The sequence below is a fragment of the Narcine bancroftii genome, chromosome 12 (assembly GCF_036971445.1).
Source record: "Narcine bancroftii isolate sNarBan1 chromosome 12, sNarBan1.hap1, whole genome shotgun sequence".
NCBI classification, from domain to species: domain Eukaryota; kingdom Metazoa; phylum Chordata; class Chondrichthyes; order Torpediniformes; family Narcinidae; genus Narcine; species Narcine bancroftii.
This window is the reverse complement of record NC_091480.1, coordinates 12,254,318-12,273,710: the sequence shown is the minus strand read 5'-3', so window position 1 is coordinate 12,273,710 and position 19,393 is coordinate 12,254,318. Positions and strand designations below refer to the sequence as shown.

Genomic DNA, 19,393 nt, shown 5'->3' with positions numbered 1-19,393 from the left:
GATTTGCATCACCAGGTTCAGAAACAGCTGCTACCCCTCTACCAGCAGACTTCAACAACAAACTCATTTAAGGACTCTTACTTTTGCACTATTTTTTCCTCCGTATGTTGCAGTTGTTGACATGTGCACACTGTGTACCTTTTTTTTGCACTACCAATAAGTGGTCATTCTGCCTCACTTGCAAATAAAAGAATCTCAGGGTTGTATGTGATGGAATATTTGCACTCTGACAATAAATATGAAAGAATGGAGGACTGGGTCTGGCTATATTGCTCTCAGGGAGAGCCAATGTGACTCAAGGACCTCCTGTTGCCATTCAACAATATCAAACTAATTTCCCCTCAAAAACCAATGCGGATGAAAAAGTTCCAAGTGATAAGCAGCTTCTTTCTCAATTCTTTTAACCAATGCCATAACAAATGATGACTTAAGGTACATTGCCGAAGCAGTACATTCAATTTGTCAGCTCAGCCAGAGTATACCTCACAACCTTAAAGATATTTAGAAAATGACGTTTATAGAATCCTGTTGGCCTATTCATTTTCCTTGATTCTCGGATACAAGACCTCTGTGAATGTGCACTCATGTACAGACACTGATTCATGGAGGTTCGTCCCAAGGATATGCTTACCAGTTCGATGAAAGAATGTAATAAAATGCAATGGAATGCGTTTGGAGTGAAATCTGCAGCATAGACAATAAATTCAATAGATCAGTGCTAATAAATATTACAACAAATTGATCACATTTATTATCAATGTACCTTAAATTGATATGCTGATGTATTTCATGTAAAGACTTGTACACTGTTCAATGGGGTTGAAAAAAAATGGAAAAAAAAAATCAAAATAATGCTCCAAGATGATGAATTTTAACCACTATTTATCTAGTGTACCCACTGAACTGGATTCTTTACCAGCATGGAACTCAAGCTTCCAAACGAGGATTAGCTTTCAATCATCTGCAAGTAGTATTACCAGGCTAAAGCTCAAGGTAAAAAGTCATTCTTTAGTGTTTCCAGGATAAATACAATTCAGCATTTGTCCTGTGTGAAGTATTTCAGTAGAAACGTGAGGTAGCAAACAAAAGGAAAGTTGAGCACTATTTTTAAAAAAAATCTCAATTGACACGAATTATAATTATACTGTCGTTTGGACATTAAATTTTAAAATATTCCAGTCAGATTATAACCGATGGAAAAAAATATTTCTAGAAATCTATGCTTCAGTTATTACTTATTTGGCAAAATTAGCATATTTGGGATGGAATATTACAAAAATTAAAGATATCACAGCTATAGGATAGGTATCGCACTTCTTCGTCAAACAAAACGCCAAGTTAAGATGCATCAGCTGAATGAAGATTTGCCAGAGATTTATCACAGGATAAAATTCGATGAAAAACGTTACATTTTGAGAAAAGTAAACTTTAGATGGAAGACTGTATTTCCAAAGAAAATTTTAAAACAAAATACCATTCTTGAAAGTCATGATAAACTAATCTCTGAAAAAATAATTTGTAATTCCTTCGAAAACATTAACATTGGACTACTTACATAATGCACCCACTGAGCATTAGCTAGATTTCATCCCCAAAACTGAGCCATGATCAGAGTTCTGAAGCTGATGTGCAAGAGTCCATTCGTGGCACAAAAAAAGTCTCCAACTTCCATAAGCCTGAAACTTAGATGTGGCTCAGTGTTTTCGCCATTGAACTATTTCCAAATGTTATACTGGAGGCACCAGAAGGGGAGAGAAAAAAGTGTTTCAACCTGACCAGCCAAGAGAAAACCATGAGAGTAAAAAAATGCCCAGAGTTGTTCATCAGCAAACCAGCACGAATTAAATCTGCCTTATAATCGCTGACAATCCCAATTCAGTTACCTCGATCCCAAAATCAAGGAGATGGATGGGCTAAAGGCCATTTTTTAAATAGAGGACAAGTCCAAGCTCCAACTTGATTTCTGAAAATAACATTTATGCTTGAAGTCATTCTGTGAAATGCAACAAGTGAATGGACTTCATAATGCAAGTAATACATCAAACAGAATTAAAAATACACAAAAGTTCACAATTGTAACTCCAGAGCTGATTTTTGTTTACAGCGCAAAACTCCAGTTCCACAATTACATATGATTCTATATCAATATTACAGTCGTAATAAAACTAAAAGTGTAGTCCCAATTCTACAAGAGGCATCTCGCAAGCTACAAAATTGAGAATCCTTTCCCTGAAGGGCATTATATTGTGGTTGGGGTTTAAGAGTGGAGTTGTTCAAGTGAACCGGTACGGACTTGAAGGGCCGACATGGCCTGTTTCCGTGCTGTAAACGGTTATATGGTTAAGAGTAAGCCAACAGTTTTCATCATCATTTTAAGATCTCCTTTCTAACCTTATTATGAAAATGCACACCTGTTCTCTCACGCTATTAATCCACGCCATTGAGCCGATAGCCCAGTAATACTCAATAAAGTTGTACATCAACTTCCTTTGTTTCGTTCAAGAGTTTACTATCTAATTTGCACTCAATCCCATAACAGCAGCTTGTACAAACTTTAACTTTATGCAAATGTTGCAAACAGCAATCTTAAATCATGGACTCATATTTATTCTGCCTCATTGCCATCACAATAACATTTATCTGACCCCATTCTTGCCAATTTTGACAAAAGATTCCCCTTCACAATTATTGACAGAAGGGATGATGAAAGCAATAAATCTGTTCCAAAATGGAACTGGACAATTGTTCAAAACTTTGCACAACTTAAGAATGAGTACAAGTGACTAAGTGGATAACTGGCAGAGGTTCTGTGGTTCCATTTCATGACTCCTGTTTGCACCTTGGTCCTTCTGATTCTCCAGCTCCTTAAAAGCAACTTTCACTTTTTTTTTTTAACTCTGAAGATTCCATTTCTGCTTCACGGACGAGGAACTACATTCAACTAGAATATTAGCAAGAGTTGCAACTGACATTTCTGTCTGCTGCTCAAAGCATGAAGAGGCATTAGAACCGGAGGTTTCATTCTGAATTTCAAACCAAATCAAAATGTAAAAATCAAAAATGATTTCCAATAAGTGCATCAAAACCAGGATTGGATATCTGCCAACATTGTATATTCTGCTTAATAGGAATGCAATTTTATCAGAGCCCAAAAACCGCTATACTGCAAATTTAAATGGTATTACTTTCAATCACCTTTATTGCTTTCTTTTCCACAATAGTAGGAAAATGCATCTTGTGGGGGAAAAAATAAAAGCCAGCATTTCATACTGACTGAAGAAATGTAAAGACTTGGCAGAAAACAATATATTCTACTAATAAAATCATTAAGACATGGTAGGCAATGAGACCCCTTGTGTCTGCTCTGCCATTTAATAAAGTCATGGCTAATAATACATCAGCTCCACCCTCGTACGGCTCAAGTACATGTTAAATTGCCTTCGAAAAGTTCCTTTGAAATTCAATTCCATCACTTGCTTAGTCCTCCAAATATCTAATGATCTTTTTCCACTATTCTTCTCCCATGAGAGTCAGGAAGCTTGCATGAAGGAAATTCAGGCTCTGGTCAAGGCATCGGGCAAGTACAAGTTGCATAGTTGGAGGAGTTTCAGAAACAGAGAAGCAGACTTAAAAAAAGGGACAGGAGATAGCTCTGGCAGATAACATTAAGGATAATTCCAAGAGATTTTATCTACATGAAGGGAAATGGATAACTAGAAGGGGAAAAAAGAGAAATCAAAGTGGTCAACTCTGTGTGGAGCCATGGGAGATGAGCAAGATCCTCAATAAGTACTTCTCTCTTTTTACTGTGTTGAAAGACATCTGGAGGACTTGGAGCAGTAAATGCTAGCACCTTGTCTGTTCATTCAGCATTACCGTTGAGGAGATGCTAAATGCCCTGATGCACATGAAGGAAATCTCCAGGGGAGATTAGGCAAGGTGCCAGAAGATTGAAGGGTGGTAAATGTTGTGACATTATTCAAAAAGGGGTGCAGGGAAAAGCCAGGGAAGTTCAGAGGCTCATTGATTTTTATGACATTTTATCATTTGCTTTCTCCACTGTCGTATTATTTTCACTTATTTGTCAATTTCAAATACTACAGTAAAATCCCTGGTGTCTGGAATTCAAGCAACCAGCAAATGGCAAAAAATTGAGGAAATAAAATGAAATAAATAAGAATAAATAAAAAGTTTAATGTTGTAAATGTTCTCTGAAGCAACATAACCCCTTGGTGAAGCTAGGAGCAAACATTCAGCCAGTGGAGTGCCCTGGTTGTGCCCCACCTGCAGCAGTTGGTTGAATAAAGTTTCAATAAAGTTGTGTTTGAATAAAATGGTAGTGCCCAGGATGACGAGCCGGCCAATTCCACTCACCGCTGGGGTGACTCTCCCAAAGTGGCTCAATATTCCTGCCTAGTAAGAGCCTTAATCTTTATTAGTATTAAGAATACAGTAAGATTTCATCTGCAAACTGGGGTGGGGGTTAATTATGATAGCGGCATGGTTGGTGTCAGAGTTAGTGCAATGCGTTTACAGCGCTAGTACTTGGGGTTCAAATTTAAATTTTGTAAATTACAGGAATTAAAGTGAACTTTACATAATTAGGGATTGCAATACTGATTTTCTTTTCCAAATTACTTTACCTTTTGCACTGTCTTTTGTTTTTTTTTTTTAAAATTGTTTATTCTTAATGCAGGTGTATTAGTTAAGCATCGTAAGAGTATGCCTCAGGCAACTGGAAAATTTGCATAACCCACATCCGTAATCCCCATAGGTGGTGGATACTGAGGATTTTAATGTAAAACAAAATTGCTTCATGGAAAGCGCTCTGTACTTTACACAGTTTTTGACAACAAATTTGCTTTATTTTAAAACACCATTAAAATAGAATCAGACATCCTCAGGACTTTAATAATCCCACATCTCTATTTTCCCCAAATGTGGGATGTTACTCCTATTAACACTAACCAATTATTTTTCTCATTATAATTTAAGTTTCCAGTAAAACTGGTGAGTAAAAGAGCACAGGAAACATGGTTGCAATTAATTTTAAGGTAGTTTGGGGAATGGTGCCCCATAGAGTTTAAATAAATTGTTTGGCATAGAATAAAGCAACTTTTAAAAGAGGTTAGAAAACAAAGCCCTGGTTACTTTAAAAGGAATTCTGGAAACAGAGACAATCCATTCAAAGGGAGCACATAAAACCAAACTTGGTAAACTGGCTAATCAAACACCATATTTTAATGAGTTCATCTGTGTATGAACAACAGTCCGGCAACAACCACCTCCAATTATGGTTAACATTTCATTTCTATGCCAGCATTGGGGGGGGGGGGGGGGGAGCAGAAGGGGCAGAATGGAGAAAGGGGCAGAAAGCTGGATATTTTGTAGTCCAACTCACTTTCTGATACTTTAAAAGCTTTTTACATTGACAATTGCAATTCCAATCTACGACCATCTTCATTTGCCAGAACTCGCAGGATATATACCCCAACCTAAAGATTAATTTCTTCCTCCACCAAAATGAGTGGCATCATTTATAATATTTACCACAGTTGCTGACTTGCTAATTCAATAGCATTGCCCAAACTTGTAACCTTCAACTCTGAGGACATGGGCTTCCCCATCATACTCCAGCAACTGAGAAATTTACTACTCCTCAATTTTCACCAGGTCCAAATCTGACAGCACACTGCACAGAAGCACCACTTTCACCAGAAAGACTTCAGCAGTTCAAGGCCTCGACTTATTACCACTTTCTCAAGTGTGATTGAGTAGGAGCAATAAATGGCCAAACCCTGACAATTCAAAAACCACGGTAACGAGGAGAAAAACCAAATGGAAAGTCTATTTATAAATCCCAATATTTTACTCAGAGGATTGGTGAACTCAGAAGATTTAAAGTTTTAATGAGAAAGCTTTGAAAACCTGCTGCAAACAAGATTCTGTATTTTTTCTAACTCTAGCAGCAGGTTCCAAGAGAAAATTTGAGATAACTTTCTCCAATAAATGTTTTATAATTCACAATTTTAAAAATACCCAAATATTCTCAGAGGCATGTTGAAATATCAATGCATTGACATGGAATTATAAAGTATTTGGATAGAGAATAACTCAATCAAAAAGGGTCAAGCTTCATTGTGTCCTTCGACATTTAAATCTTTCAAAGGAAATACTCCCATCACCAAATAAAATGGAATTTAACAATTTGTACAAAGACCAACTTTGCAAGGCCTGTAATCTTAGTCAACCTTTATTTGAGTCTATTATTATGCGTCAGTCTGCTGTCAAAAATACCAACTGTCCAGTCAGTTATTTTAAAATGCTGCAGAAACAGTCGAAAATACAATCAAGTATGCATATCCAAAATCCACCTTTAATTTTGTTAATCTGGCATCCTCACTGATGCACGTGTGAAACAAGAGACATTTCTGCATTGCATGACAGATACAAACTAAATATACATATATACATATAAATATACATATATAAATATAAATATAACTAAATATATTTAAAAAATATATATATATAGCCAGAGTAGCCAATGAATGACATTCAATTTACTGTTCGTCAACATCTTTGCCACAAATATTCAATTTCTTCAGATTTTAATTGCCTCCCCCCCACCACACCCAACTCCACTCACCCCGCTTTTCCTTCCCATACATTTCTCCTTTCTGTCCAATCTTCATTGATCTATGTACCAACTTTATTAAAAAATTGCCAATAATTTTATACTTCATTCCAGTCCCATGTAGTACCTTTTGCCATCCTTTAATGTTTGGTCAAGAATGATGACAGTATCTTTTGCCCTAAAGCCTAGACAAGTAGTTTCACTCATTGTATCAGCTCCCAATTTTCGTCAGCTGCCGTCCAGAAAATGCTTCAATTTATGGTGGAAATTAAAATTCATGCAAAAATAAAGCTGCAAATTTTAAGTGTACAGTACATGGATGAAATCTAGAAATACTAAATATTCTTCCTTTTATTCCACACTTACAATGACTTTATGAAAAAAGATTTAATCAATTACTTTTTTTTTTAAAAAGACACTAGTAATCTGGAATTACATAATGAATTTATTCCTATACTCTTACACACGCTGAAGTTGCCAGTAGGTTAACACAAAGAATTTAAATGTCTACATTATTCCTAAAATTTTACTCAAAATTCCTTCAAATCTGATGATCCACAAGATCAATATACAATTTGAGACAGTTATGTAGCACTGAAACCAGCCCTTCGGCTCAACTCAACCATACCAATGTATCTTCCAGAGTTTGATCCATTTGCTACATTTGGACTAAAATCCTCTAAACTCTTCCATCCATTTATCCATTCAAATTATTTATGAAACATAATTGCACCTGCCTGTCACTTTCTCTGGCAGCTCTTCCAAAAAACACACCACCCTGTGGAAAAACTGCCTTCAAATCTTTACCTTCTAGTTCTAAACTCTATTCTGAGAAAAATGCATGACAATCTTGTCATGTCCCTTCATGATTTCATGCTATCACCAGACTTCACTCGAGGGAAATCAGTCCGAGGCTATCCAGTCTCTCCTTGCAACTTAAGCCACTCTGAGCAACATACCTATGAATCTTTTCTTCAGCCTCTCATTTAAAATCCCATCTTTCCTACAGTATGGTAACCAGAATAGCACAATATAGGAACATAGGAAGTAGGAACAGGAGTAGGCCAAAAATGGCCCATCGAGCCTGCTCCGCCATTCAATACGATCATGGCTGATCTAATTTATGACCTCACTCCACCTACCTGCCTTCTCCCCATATCCCCTAATTCCTCTATCATATAAAAATTTATCTAACCGAATTTTAAATATGTTTAATGAGGCAGCCTCAACCACTTCCCTGGTTAGAGAATTCCAAACATTCACTCCTCTCTGGGAAAAACTATTTTTCCTCATCTCTGTCCTAAATCTACTCCCCCGAATCTTGAGACTGTGTCCTCTCGTTTTAGTTTCCCCGGCCAGCTCAAAAAAACTTCCTACATCTATCCTATCCATACCCTTCATAATCCTCTATGTTTCTATAAGATCTCCTCTCATTCTTCTGAACTCAAGCGAATACAATCCTAGATGATTTAATCTTTCATCATAAGTCAACCCCTTCATCCCAGGGATCAACCTAGTAAACCTCCTCTGGACCGTCTCCAAAGCCAGTACATCCTTCCTCAAATATGGAGACCAGAACTGGACACAGTACTCCAGTTGCGGTCTCACCAGTACCTTATACAGTTGCAACATTACCTCCCTACTCCTGAATTCAATTCCTCTAGCGATGAAGGCCAACATTCCATTTGCCTTCTTAATAACCTGCTGCACCTCCAACCTAACTTTTTGCGATTCATGACAAGCACTCCCAAGTCCCTCTGCACATAGCATGCTGTAGTTTTTCACCCTTTAAATAATATTCAGCTTTTCATAATCCAAATCTAATCTCCTGATCATCTTGCACAAGCCGCCATTTCAAATCTTGTTCTCAATATCATATTGTATGAATGTACCATGCGTCAATTTGCCTACTGTGTCGCTGTAAAGTTGTACCTTTAAGTATTTCCGTTCTACACTTCCCAGGGGCCTGCCATTGTGAATGTTCTGCATTAGTTACATTTCTCAAGAAACATCCTCTTATCTTTAATTCCATCTGCTATCGTTGGACAACTTTCCCAGTTGGACTGCATCCTGTTGTGGCCTTAAACAAATTTCTTCACTGTACACCACACTGATTTTGGTATCAACTGCAAATGTAGAAATTTTGCCACCTACACTTATCAACTTGTGTGACAAGTGAGCCCAGCACCAATCTCTGTGGTACACCACTAGTTACATGCCTCCAATCAGAAAAATCCACTACCATCCCATTTCATCTCATTCCAGCAAGCCAATTTTGGATCCGATTGTCTATAATCACCTCATATGCTGTGTATCTAACCTTCCGAACTAGCGTACCATGAAAGATCCTATCACAACCCTTGCGAAGAGCTATGCAAACAACATCTATCTCCTCGCCATGATCAAGGCCCTTGGTCACCTTTTCAAAAGACAATGAATTTCGAGACAATTTTCTAAGCAGAAAGCCATCTCAATTATCCTTGCCTTTTGAAACAGATGGATTATCTCAAAATCCCTTTCAGTAACTTTCCTCAGTGAATTAGGCTCAGTGGTCTATAGCCTGTTGATGCATCAATGAAATAAATGCACAAGATAAAGGCACCCACTCGGATTCCAGTACATGACCCATGGCTAAGATACAAATATCTCTTGCTAAAGCCTCTGCAATTTTTTTGCTTGTTTCCCACAATATCTAGTGTTCTGAACGTGGCATTCCATTAGGATTGAGAGTCAAAGAAAACCTTGCGGTAGGTTAAGTATCATTGTAGCTACTTCAGGTCAGAAGGAAGCAAATGTATGGGTGCTGTTCTGTGTGAGAGAGAGAGACTGAAGGCAATATACAAGAATGGATTAGGGATTGGTCAACAGACAGCACTACAAAAATGGGCTCAGCTTTTATAATTTTTGTTGAATCATTCAAATGAAAGGTCCATAATGTTAACTCTGCAAAGCCTGGTGGAAAACTAATATGTGATGAAGATGCAATGGAATTCAGTCAAGTAAAGCGACAGGATACAAATCTATGAGGTGTAACAACACATTGATGAGGAAAAGCAGAAAATGGAAGTTCCAAGAACCTTGGTATTCTTAGAAAGCCAAGTAGTAGTTGGAAAAGCAAAGAAATAGATAACCAATGAGACAAGCCACATCTGGACCATGCTACTTAAGTGACCAAAATTATCTTTCCTTTGAGAGAACACACAAGGTACTTTAGACAGAATTATGGTGAAGGGATCATGTTGGAAGAGACCAGCAGTTCAATCTCAATTCAGGATGAATTAGAGGGGACCTCATTGAAAATGTGAATAAAAACTTAAGGGAAATGTCAAAAGCTTGTCTGACTGCACACTTCAATGCTCACCAACTTTGCCTAGAAAAACTGAACTACATACAACATTTCAGTAACAGTTTTAATACTAAATTAGGCATTTGAAATAATTTCTATGAAATGGTACTGATTTTTTTTTACATTTTTAAATATAATTTGGGTCATATTTGCACTGCAACTCTGCAACAAATTGTGACATGTTCATGACAAATTCTGATTCAATTCAAACACTATATAGTTTTTAAAAGAGTCACTTTCATGTTGGCTATACAACGGTCTTTCTGACGACTTGAGTGAAAATTTCCCTTCTATAAAACTCATGCTCGATCAATTCAGATTCTGAATCCACCACAAAATTCTTGTCACCAAAAACTCAATAATTAAAATAAGTCACCGTACTATGTTCAAAGAAACAGTACACTGAATAGTTTTCAGAGTTGTGCATGAACTTTTTAGCTGTGATAGTTGGATTTTAAACTTTTGACCAATAACCTTGCTGCACACAGTAGACTTGCAGAAACATTAACTGTTAGATAAAAATATACAATTACAATTTAACTGATTTAATGTTCAGACAATACATTTTCAAAAGACCAGCTGTTTGGTCTGAAAGAATAGCGACTGATTTTTTAAAAAAAATCTGTATTCTTATGATTTGCAATTGCCTGAACCTAACTGCAGACAAATGTATTTTTAATAGCCTGACTGTCTTCCTCTTCCAATATAGCAGTCTGGCAATTGTCATATTCAACTATGTAAAAAAAAAATGCAAATGCTTACTGCATTAATTAGACAGTAAAACCCCTGGTAACCAGAATTCAAGCAAAAAAGAGAAACTTAAAAAATAAAAATAAAATAATCGGTTAAAAAAAAAATCAACCAGTCCAAAATTTTAAAAGCAAATGTTCTCTGAAGTATATTATCTTTGAAGATTGAGCAAATATTCAGCCTTGGTTGCGCTTTGCTGATAGTAGCTGTTTGAATAAAGTTGTATGAAACAGCAATGACGTCGCCCAGGATGAAGAGCAGGTTGATACCATTTGCCATTGAGTTGACTCTCAGAGTCTCCTCATCCTTGCTTAGCAAGAGTCGCCCTAGCCAGAGGCTTTTCCGTAAACTGGGGAAAGGTTAATTAACTATGATGTTATTGTTAGTCTTTCGGGCAGTTCCGCGGAGGAACCTGCAAGTGCCGCAACATTTGAATTTTTTCCAAACAATGTGACATAAAAAGTAAAAATGTTTAAAGGTTCATATATTCAATCAAGTGAAGTTTGTTCTGAGCAAGTACAGTATAATACGCCTTTTCAACTGTTTATCCTTAATGCAGGTGTATAAATAAAGCACTAAGAGAATCTCAAGCAATCAGAAAACACACTTAACTGGCATCTACCAATCCCCACAAGTGCCAGATACCAGTGGTTTAACTGTACTATCAACATTTCTAAATAGACAGAAGGAACATTTGAATTCATTGTATTATGCAGTGACAATGCAAAATACTTTAGGTCTGTTCAGTTGATCTTACTAATTTTATGACATGTTCATGATAACAAAAAAATTCTGATCTGATGTTCTGTTGAGGCAGCGAGGTTCGAGAAGCTCCAACAAGTATTTGAATCCAGTGCTGCAAGGAGTAAAAACAATTCTGGAGAAACTCAGCTGATCAAACAGTGTACTTTTTAAATCATATGAAATGTTGGTCAAGTGAACCAACACAGAAAACCAGTACTATTTCACATTCTTCCATTAAATGCAGGCCATTAAATGGCCTGCTGAAGTCTGCCAAATATTTGTGAATACTAATTAATAGATTGGCCTTGCAGTTGGGTTCTCTTCTGACTGCATTCATTCTAGCTCATTATCACAGTGGAAGCCCCCAACAAATACCATAGAAAACAGATGTTTTTTTTCTGTGCCAGTTGTTACATTTTACCCCTCAAAAGGAAATGCTTTTAAATGTTCAGAAAGACGAAATGTCCTTACCTTTCTTCTCCAATGCCCCCTATTTCTAATCCACCTGATAGACTTGCCCACTTTAGATGTCCAATCAACATTTATATGGAATATGGTTTTTTTTTGGTGAAATGTACTCCAGTCTGGTTCTCTGGCAAATTAAATTTAAGCACTAATTAGAATTACCACCTCCATTTTCTTCCATACATCTCTATTGAGGGCTCAGGAAAACTGGCACAGCAGAAGAGGTCTGGACTAAATCAGCCACAATTATATTGCATAGCAGGTTTAAGGGACCAAGTGGCCAACTCAAGCTATTTTTTTTTTTAAATGTTCAATGAATATCTGTTAATAATATAATTCCAGTTTGAAAAGCCCAAAATTTGTCAAATTTCTCCTCAGTTGAGACACTCAGTTGCAACTCTCAAGCATTGAGAAGCTGGAAGAACTCAGATCGGGCAGCAACCATGGGCAGTCAACATTTTGGGTCAAGATACCTTTAAGCATCTCCTCTTGGTAAATGGAATGGGGCAGTACTTTGATTATATAGCATTTTCATCTGGTCATTCTCCACGTTTTCTACAGCCTTGGTTATGCATCTTAAATTCCATTCATTCCCAATAATTGCAATACATGATGCAAGACATTATTCCCATGTCATTTTGCTGCTCAAGACAAGAATTAAAATCAGAGTTTTAGATGATTAAGTCCGTGATCTGTAAATTAAGTAAAATGGCCGATTTCAAAATCTTCCAGATTTGTCAGTTGTTTGCTTCAAACATAATCTTTAAAAAACAATAACCTGATCATTATGAAACAAAGTCCAACATGGGGGCATCACAGTTGATATAGCAGTCAGTGCCACGTCTTTATAGTGCCAGCGATCAGAATTCAAATCCAGCTTGCTCTGAGGAACTTCACAATGTGTCAAAGTCAGCTTCAAAGTTTCGTCCATTGGTGGAAACAAAGAAATTTACACAACATATCTGTCTGCAAATGCTAAAACCAACCAAACAACTTGCAAATTGTACACTCAGATAAGAAAATTCAAGGCCAGCCATTAAAAGAACTAGTGTACCAAGAACAGGAGTATTTGCTCATCTTGAATGTATGCACATTTCTCTTCTGTTCCCAACGTTCTAGTGTCCTGCAACATTTATAGAGTCTTTTTCAACTCAATAAAAGGACAATAAAGTGAAACCAAGATTGCTGTCTCACAGCCACTATACGAATTCACATTACATTCCAATAGAGCCCACCTCATTCAGTAAATGTAGTAGCTTTTTTATTCCCCAAATAAAAAAACCTGTCCCCAGGTTCTGTTTCCCCCTCCCCCCCCCACATACTCATGAGCCAATTGTCCACAAATTAAAAATTACACAAAGAAATTTGATAGAATAACCATACCTGCAGTGTAATGAATGGCATCAAAAGCACACAAGACTAATTTTAAAAATGGCTAAACACAAAAAGGGGAAACTAGTTCTGCTGTCTGTCGAATTAAATGTAAATATGGGCTTTAAATTTATTATGGGAGTTTGTTCAGATGTACAGGTGTCCATAAATCAAACAGGGCAGCTTGTATGTCTGTTTTGATACATTGAAGAACATCAACACATGGATGTGAAAAATGTTCACAGCACATTAGATCTTGCTTCATAATTTAACTTGCTCCAAACACAAAGGTTATAGGTGTCACTGGTGCAGACCAAGCATGCATTGCAAGTGGGTTGCATTCCTAAAAAGTTTGCCTGCATTATCATTTTCCATAATGCTAAGAAAAAAATGGAAAAGCTTCACTCCCCATAATCTAAGAGCCTATTTCCATTACCTGACTGATCATAAACACAGAAATTACCTGTATTCAATAACTGCAGGCAAGAGCTCCATTTTTCTTTCATTTTGAAAAGAAAATTGTTTTTGAACAGCAGGTAATCTTAAATTTTAAAAAAAACCCTAGTTTGTTGTGCATTTTTAAAAATCCATGCTTTATTCCAATACTTAGCACTATTTAATACAAGGAGTTTAAATCTACCTGTTGAATAATTAGTCCCAGTCATCCATCTGTACATCACTTGCAAGAAATTTGCACCAAACAGGATCAATTTGACCATGACTAAATACAAATTCAGCAAGCAATAGCCTCTCACACTGGCACTTGAACCCAGTAATTAACTGGCAATTTGCTGGTTCACGTACCAATGTGAATGCTCCCAAACCAGTATGGGGGCTCCAAATCAACCAGGGAATTAATCACCTAGGGAGGGTGTATCATTGCTGATCTGTTTAGGATTGGCTCCAACATGAACAGACGATCCGGTATGCCCAGTCGCATTAGTGATGCATGGATGACGTTCTTGCATGTGTGGGAGGTTCTTAGAGGCAGAGAATGGAAAGAGCAAAAAATGTTTTGTTTTTTTTTTAAAAAAAAACAGCATTCGCAGGATTCCCCCCCCCCCCACCCCGTTATGAAGAGCCTCCAATGTCAGCATTAGTCGTTTGCACTGAAACGAACAAAGCCAGAATTTTATGGGTCAGTGCGTCTTTTTACACAGCAAGCCGTATTTGATGACACATTAGATCCACTCGTTTTTCCCAAAAGATGGCTTAGAAATATTATCCCATTCTCGTATGCCAGGTTGAAATCAGGATGATAATGGTGAGTTACCCCGACAGAAACGCTGTCTGTCCTCGCACTGGTCTTTGTTGTGTTGAGAAAGTGTCAGGTCTGTGTGAGACGAGTCTGGACACAAGTTTGCTACCAAATGTTGCTTTTTATCAACTCACAACTACTAATAGAGCGTGGGAAAATACACGCACAATTTAATAAAACAATTTCTAAAAGAGCGTATTGATCTATAGAAGTGAATTTGAAACATTTTCTTTCCACTAACATACCTCCCAAGTAACCCCTTACTAATCACCACTATCTATCGTTGGGGGCTGGTGGTGGACTGTCAGTGGGGGAGTGGGCTTCAGACTGTTCAAACCCACAGACCAGCTTGCTCAAAATCTGGCAGACCTAGTGTCAAATCTAGGATTCAGGTAAAACTTTCCCACGTTTGTATGCGTTTCAATCCCACTATCACTTTCCCAAACTCGCCATAAATTGTGTGCATGACAGCATATTATCCATTACCATTTTTCTATGCCCGCTTTTCCTAAATAAAATAATTTACTACAAAACTGCGTTCAGACTCCTTGCTTTCGAGACCCATCGATTATGTTTTCTCATTCAACACCCACACACACCACCCCCCCAGCCCACCAACCAGGAGAGTGAGGTGTGGGTAATCTCTTTCGAGAACAAACCATTCACTGCCTGCAAGTACGTAATAAGCCACTCAGGACATCACTGGAGGTTGGTTCCCTTAGCTCTGCGATACTGGGTTGGTAATGTTAAAGGTTGAACGGAACCAATTTTTCTTGGTTCAATGTATATGGCTCTACCAGTATTTCAAAACTGGTCATTCACTCACCAATTTAGCAGTTTGCCTATGCGAAAAGGCCCATCGATTTTGTGTTCCAAAACATACCTTTTGTAAGAAAAATTTTCTGTCCCAGCTGTGAAGTCTTTGGTGCAGATAACAAGTTGCCGACTGCTGAGCTAATGTTACATCGGCTAAATTAAGGGAACATACTCAATGATTCAAACAAAATTTCAATCTTGCACCTCTGCCCCTATTCTCAAATTCCTTTTTGCTTGATTTAATAACTCTTTTGAAATGACATTTAAGAGGACGTGGTTGTTTAATAATGACCGCCACACGAGCAAAGCTTGTTGACTGCAAGTTGTATAGACAAACTGATGGATTAGATCTGATTTTTCTTTGCTTTAATTCAACCATGTTCTTAAAGGTAATCGACTTGTCAATACACAGGCACTTCGATCCTTTGGCAAACAAGGTTAAAGTGAATGAATTATTTAATCTGATATTGTCAAAAGAATTGAAACTTCGACATCATGCACATTTGGCTCTTTATCTTGGCCAAAATATTTCTGCCAATTGCGGATGAGGAGGAGGAAAAGATTAAATTTTATACAGGCACCAGACAACCAGCAGGATGCAAGATGAAAGCATTTTGAAACTTAAACGAGTTCCTTTTGGCAGAAATAGTGATACAGACATTTATACTTAAAGATATTGGAAAATCCCCCAATTTTGAGTAAGAGCGCAGCTCAAATGGCATTAAAATATAAAATTTTTAAAACTACAGATACTGGATATTTGAAATAAAAAATATATATACTGGAAACACTTAGATTACCCAGCATTCGTGGAGAGAGGCAATGATTTTACTGACAGACTTTTCACTAGAAATTAAATTGAAAAAAGTCACACTAATGGTATTATTATTTTGTTACAATAAAATTGAAAATTGCAGAGTGATGCATTTGAGAAAGGGTACTACATTATTATGAAGCCATCTGGCTGATAAATTAACAAGGGATACGAGTGTGAGGTTAACATAAACATTTAATTTCCTTAACAAAAACCACCTATAGGGTGACCATTTTGCAGATGCTGTACTTTTGTACAGTCCATTAGGACTCTATCAAATTCAATAATTCTGTTTATTAAGATTGGACTCCTTAATTTGCCAAACAAAAAGCATTTACCAAAAAATGCTAGAAGTGCCAAGATATTCAAGTATGAAATATTTCATTCAAATTAGGTGCTTATCAAAACATTTTGGCCAATTACAGGACAGGACATACAGATTTTGGTCCATCCTTTAATAAATTCCACATCCAGCATCAAGCCAAGTGTCCCAATACCTTGGATGGCCTCTAAAAGTGCCCAATATTCCCCCCCACAGTGCTTGTTTCAAAAGCTCAACTTTCGTATGATTATATGGCACTGACTAGACAATTCAAAATCTAGAAATGAAGAGGTCTCAAAGCTAAAAGATCCTATTTTAAAATGCACGCATTTCAAACATTTTTCTGCAGCATGTGCCATCTACAAAAATTACCTCTTACGGTTACGCAATGTAACCGTAATTACACCCAACCCACCATTCCAAGCTTACATACATCTCATGCAATGAAGCACAATATTCTGTGAATTGTTAGAGCAAAAACAGGTCATAAATACTTGAAACTTTTATCAATATACTGTACTTGCTACTTACTGGTTGATTACCATTCAACAATACATGTAGCTAAATAGAGAAGCATTGACAGCAATTTCTAAGTCTGCCCAATTACACATATATATTTTAGAACTTTTCAATTCCTTGGAGTATTGAATGAATCACCACAAGCTCTACATCACTACAAGTGCAAAGCTTGGCTTTGTATACTACCAGATCTTGGAATGCATTCTAAATTATATCCCCTCAAGCTCTGAAAACAAGTTTGGATTGACCACAAGACTACTGGTGAGAATTCAAGTTTACAATTTTGACTCAACCAAGAGAATATTGTTGATAAAAATGAGTGACACATCTCAATGCAAGTCTACTCTGGATTGTTACCAATCTAACCATTTCTAAGAAATGTTTTTCTTCTGATTTGTGCTGAACTGTTACAAATAAGTTGGACTGAACAAATATTTTTAGAGCTACAAAAGCAGAATGCTATTTAATAATTTAGTAAGGACAATGGAGTAAAGCTATTAATAAATAAAATAGTGATAAATGCAACTGAAATTAAAAGCAGAAGAATTAACCAACTTTAGTTCAATGGTTTGGAATTATTAATTACAAATACAGATTTTGGTCGACTGACACATACTGAAATCGTTATCAGCAATAGGAAAAGAGGATACATCAACTTCAAACAAGAAACTAACGAGAAAATCTCTTCTACCATTATAGCACTTGCAACATTTAACCACATTTTACTTGCTGAAAGGTTTAAAGTTTTAGAGCCAAAAAAAAGTGAAAGCTTCACACAGAACAAAAACAAATGAACTCAACATACATCTAAATATCTGTAATATACCTGAAATCTTTAAAGGCCCAATTCTGCTCCAGCGCGACTTTGCCACAAAATATACAGCCTGTGACAAAACAATAGGTTTGACTCCAATCAACATTTCAAGATTGATCCGATAAAAACAAGCTATTTACCTGTAGTCCCGAGTCTCGTCAAATCGCCTGGTTGGACCAGCGCGTTGTGGTGCCGTTTCCATGAGCAATTTCTGCGTAACTCTATTAACAGTAGCCAAGTCTCTTCCTTTTTGCTCATCTGTGTCTTGATCACATTTCCATTCCTCATCCTCATTCAAAGTGGGTAAATATCCCAATAATGCTTTTCCTGTTCCAGACCCTGAGCTCTGATCACTAAATAACTTTGGACTTTCTCCACCTGTCCTTGTATATTCCAAATAAATATCAGACTTCAGGAATAAAGGATAGGTGTTCTCCTCCATCATCGTCTGAATTTCAGTTTGGGCCTGGTCAAACATAGCAGGGTCTATCTGTTGCTTCATAACACAATCCTTTATGAAACATTTTGTGGCCAGTTTGATTTGCCTGGACACAATACAATTATTGTCCAGAATGTATTTCTTGTATATGGCTTTTGCTAATTTAAGCCTCTTTTCTTCATTAGAATCATTAGGTTCCAGTTTCCTAAATCCACTGCATGCAAACCAAAAATCCAGCAGGTCAGGACATTCTTCTTGCTTTAAGAAAGTCCTGAATAAATTTATTCCATCCTGATCATCCAGCAAAGAGTGCAATGACTCTGCCCATTTCAGATATGGAGGCGTTGGAGAAGCACTTCCCTCTGGCTCATAACCCAAATCCAAATCTGGCCTTCGCGGGGTTGCTGTGGAAGCCTCACTTTTCAGCCCATCATTTTTAATAGGGTAGTAACTGTGGTTTAACTGCCTGCTGTCTGTGGATGCCAGCTCACCTTCTTCACCTGGGACAGGTGGCCTTGGTGCATCTTCAGTGAAGCTGCCCCCGAGGTCTGCCAAATAGGCCTTCCCCCTCGCACTCATTTTTGTAGTGACCACACGCACAGCACCAAATCCAGTACAATCCCAATTCTTCCAAAGGTCAAGTATTCAAGCAGAGAAAAATTGGTAGTATTATGCACTTCCTGTAATTAAAAACAAAGTTAGTTTTTGCAATATTTTTTAAACACAGCAGCAAATATAATGTACTTTATTTCAAAGTTAATATAGGTCAGAAACAAGGATAACTTCAGCTACAAATCTCTGGTCAAAATACACATCCTTTTCCAATATAATTTCCCCAATAACATTTTCGACAATTGAAAACATGGGAAGGGGCCATCTTTTACAGTGCCCTGTTAGCATCACTCTCACCAATATTCAGTGTGTTACATTACTTTCAACTCAAACACAAAAGTTTGCTCTCCAAAAGGTGAAACATTCCCAATAATTCAATAGAGCACCTATTCAATTTATAATTTCTTTGGAAGAAAAATGGTTCAATTTTTTTTCACATTTCAAGCAAAACCTTTTATACAACCATAATTAATGAATTGTTATCAG

At 37.0% G+C, this 19,393-nt stretch overlaps 1 protein-coding gene across 6 annotated transcripts in view; it reads right to left on the bottom strand.

Annotated features, from left to right (window-relative positions):
* The window catches only part of axin1 (axin 1), a 393,099-nt gene that overhangs the window by 72,017 nt on the left and 301,689 nt on the right, over window positions 1–19,393 (bottom strand). For all 6 annotated transcript variants that reach the window (XM_069906859.1, XM_069906860.1, XM_069906858.1 and 3 more), the window contains one exon: window positions 17,997–18,975. In XM_069906859.1, coding sequence (XP_069762960.1) covers window positions 17,997–18,874 — 878 coding nt within the window. In that variant the 5' untranslated portion in view covers window positions 18,875–18,975. The remainder of the gene's footprint in view (window positions 1–17,996; window positions 18,976–19,393) is intronic.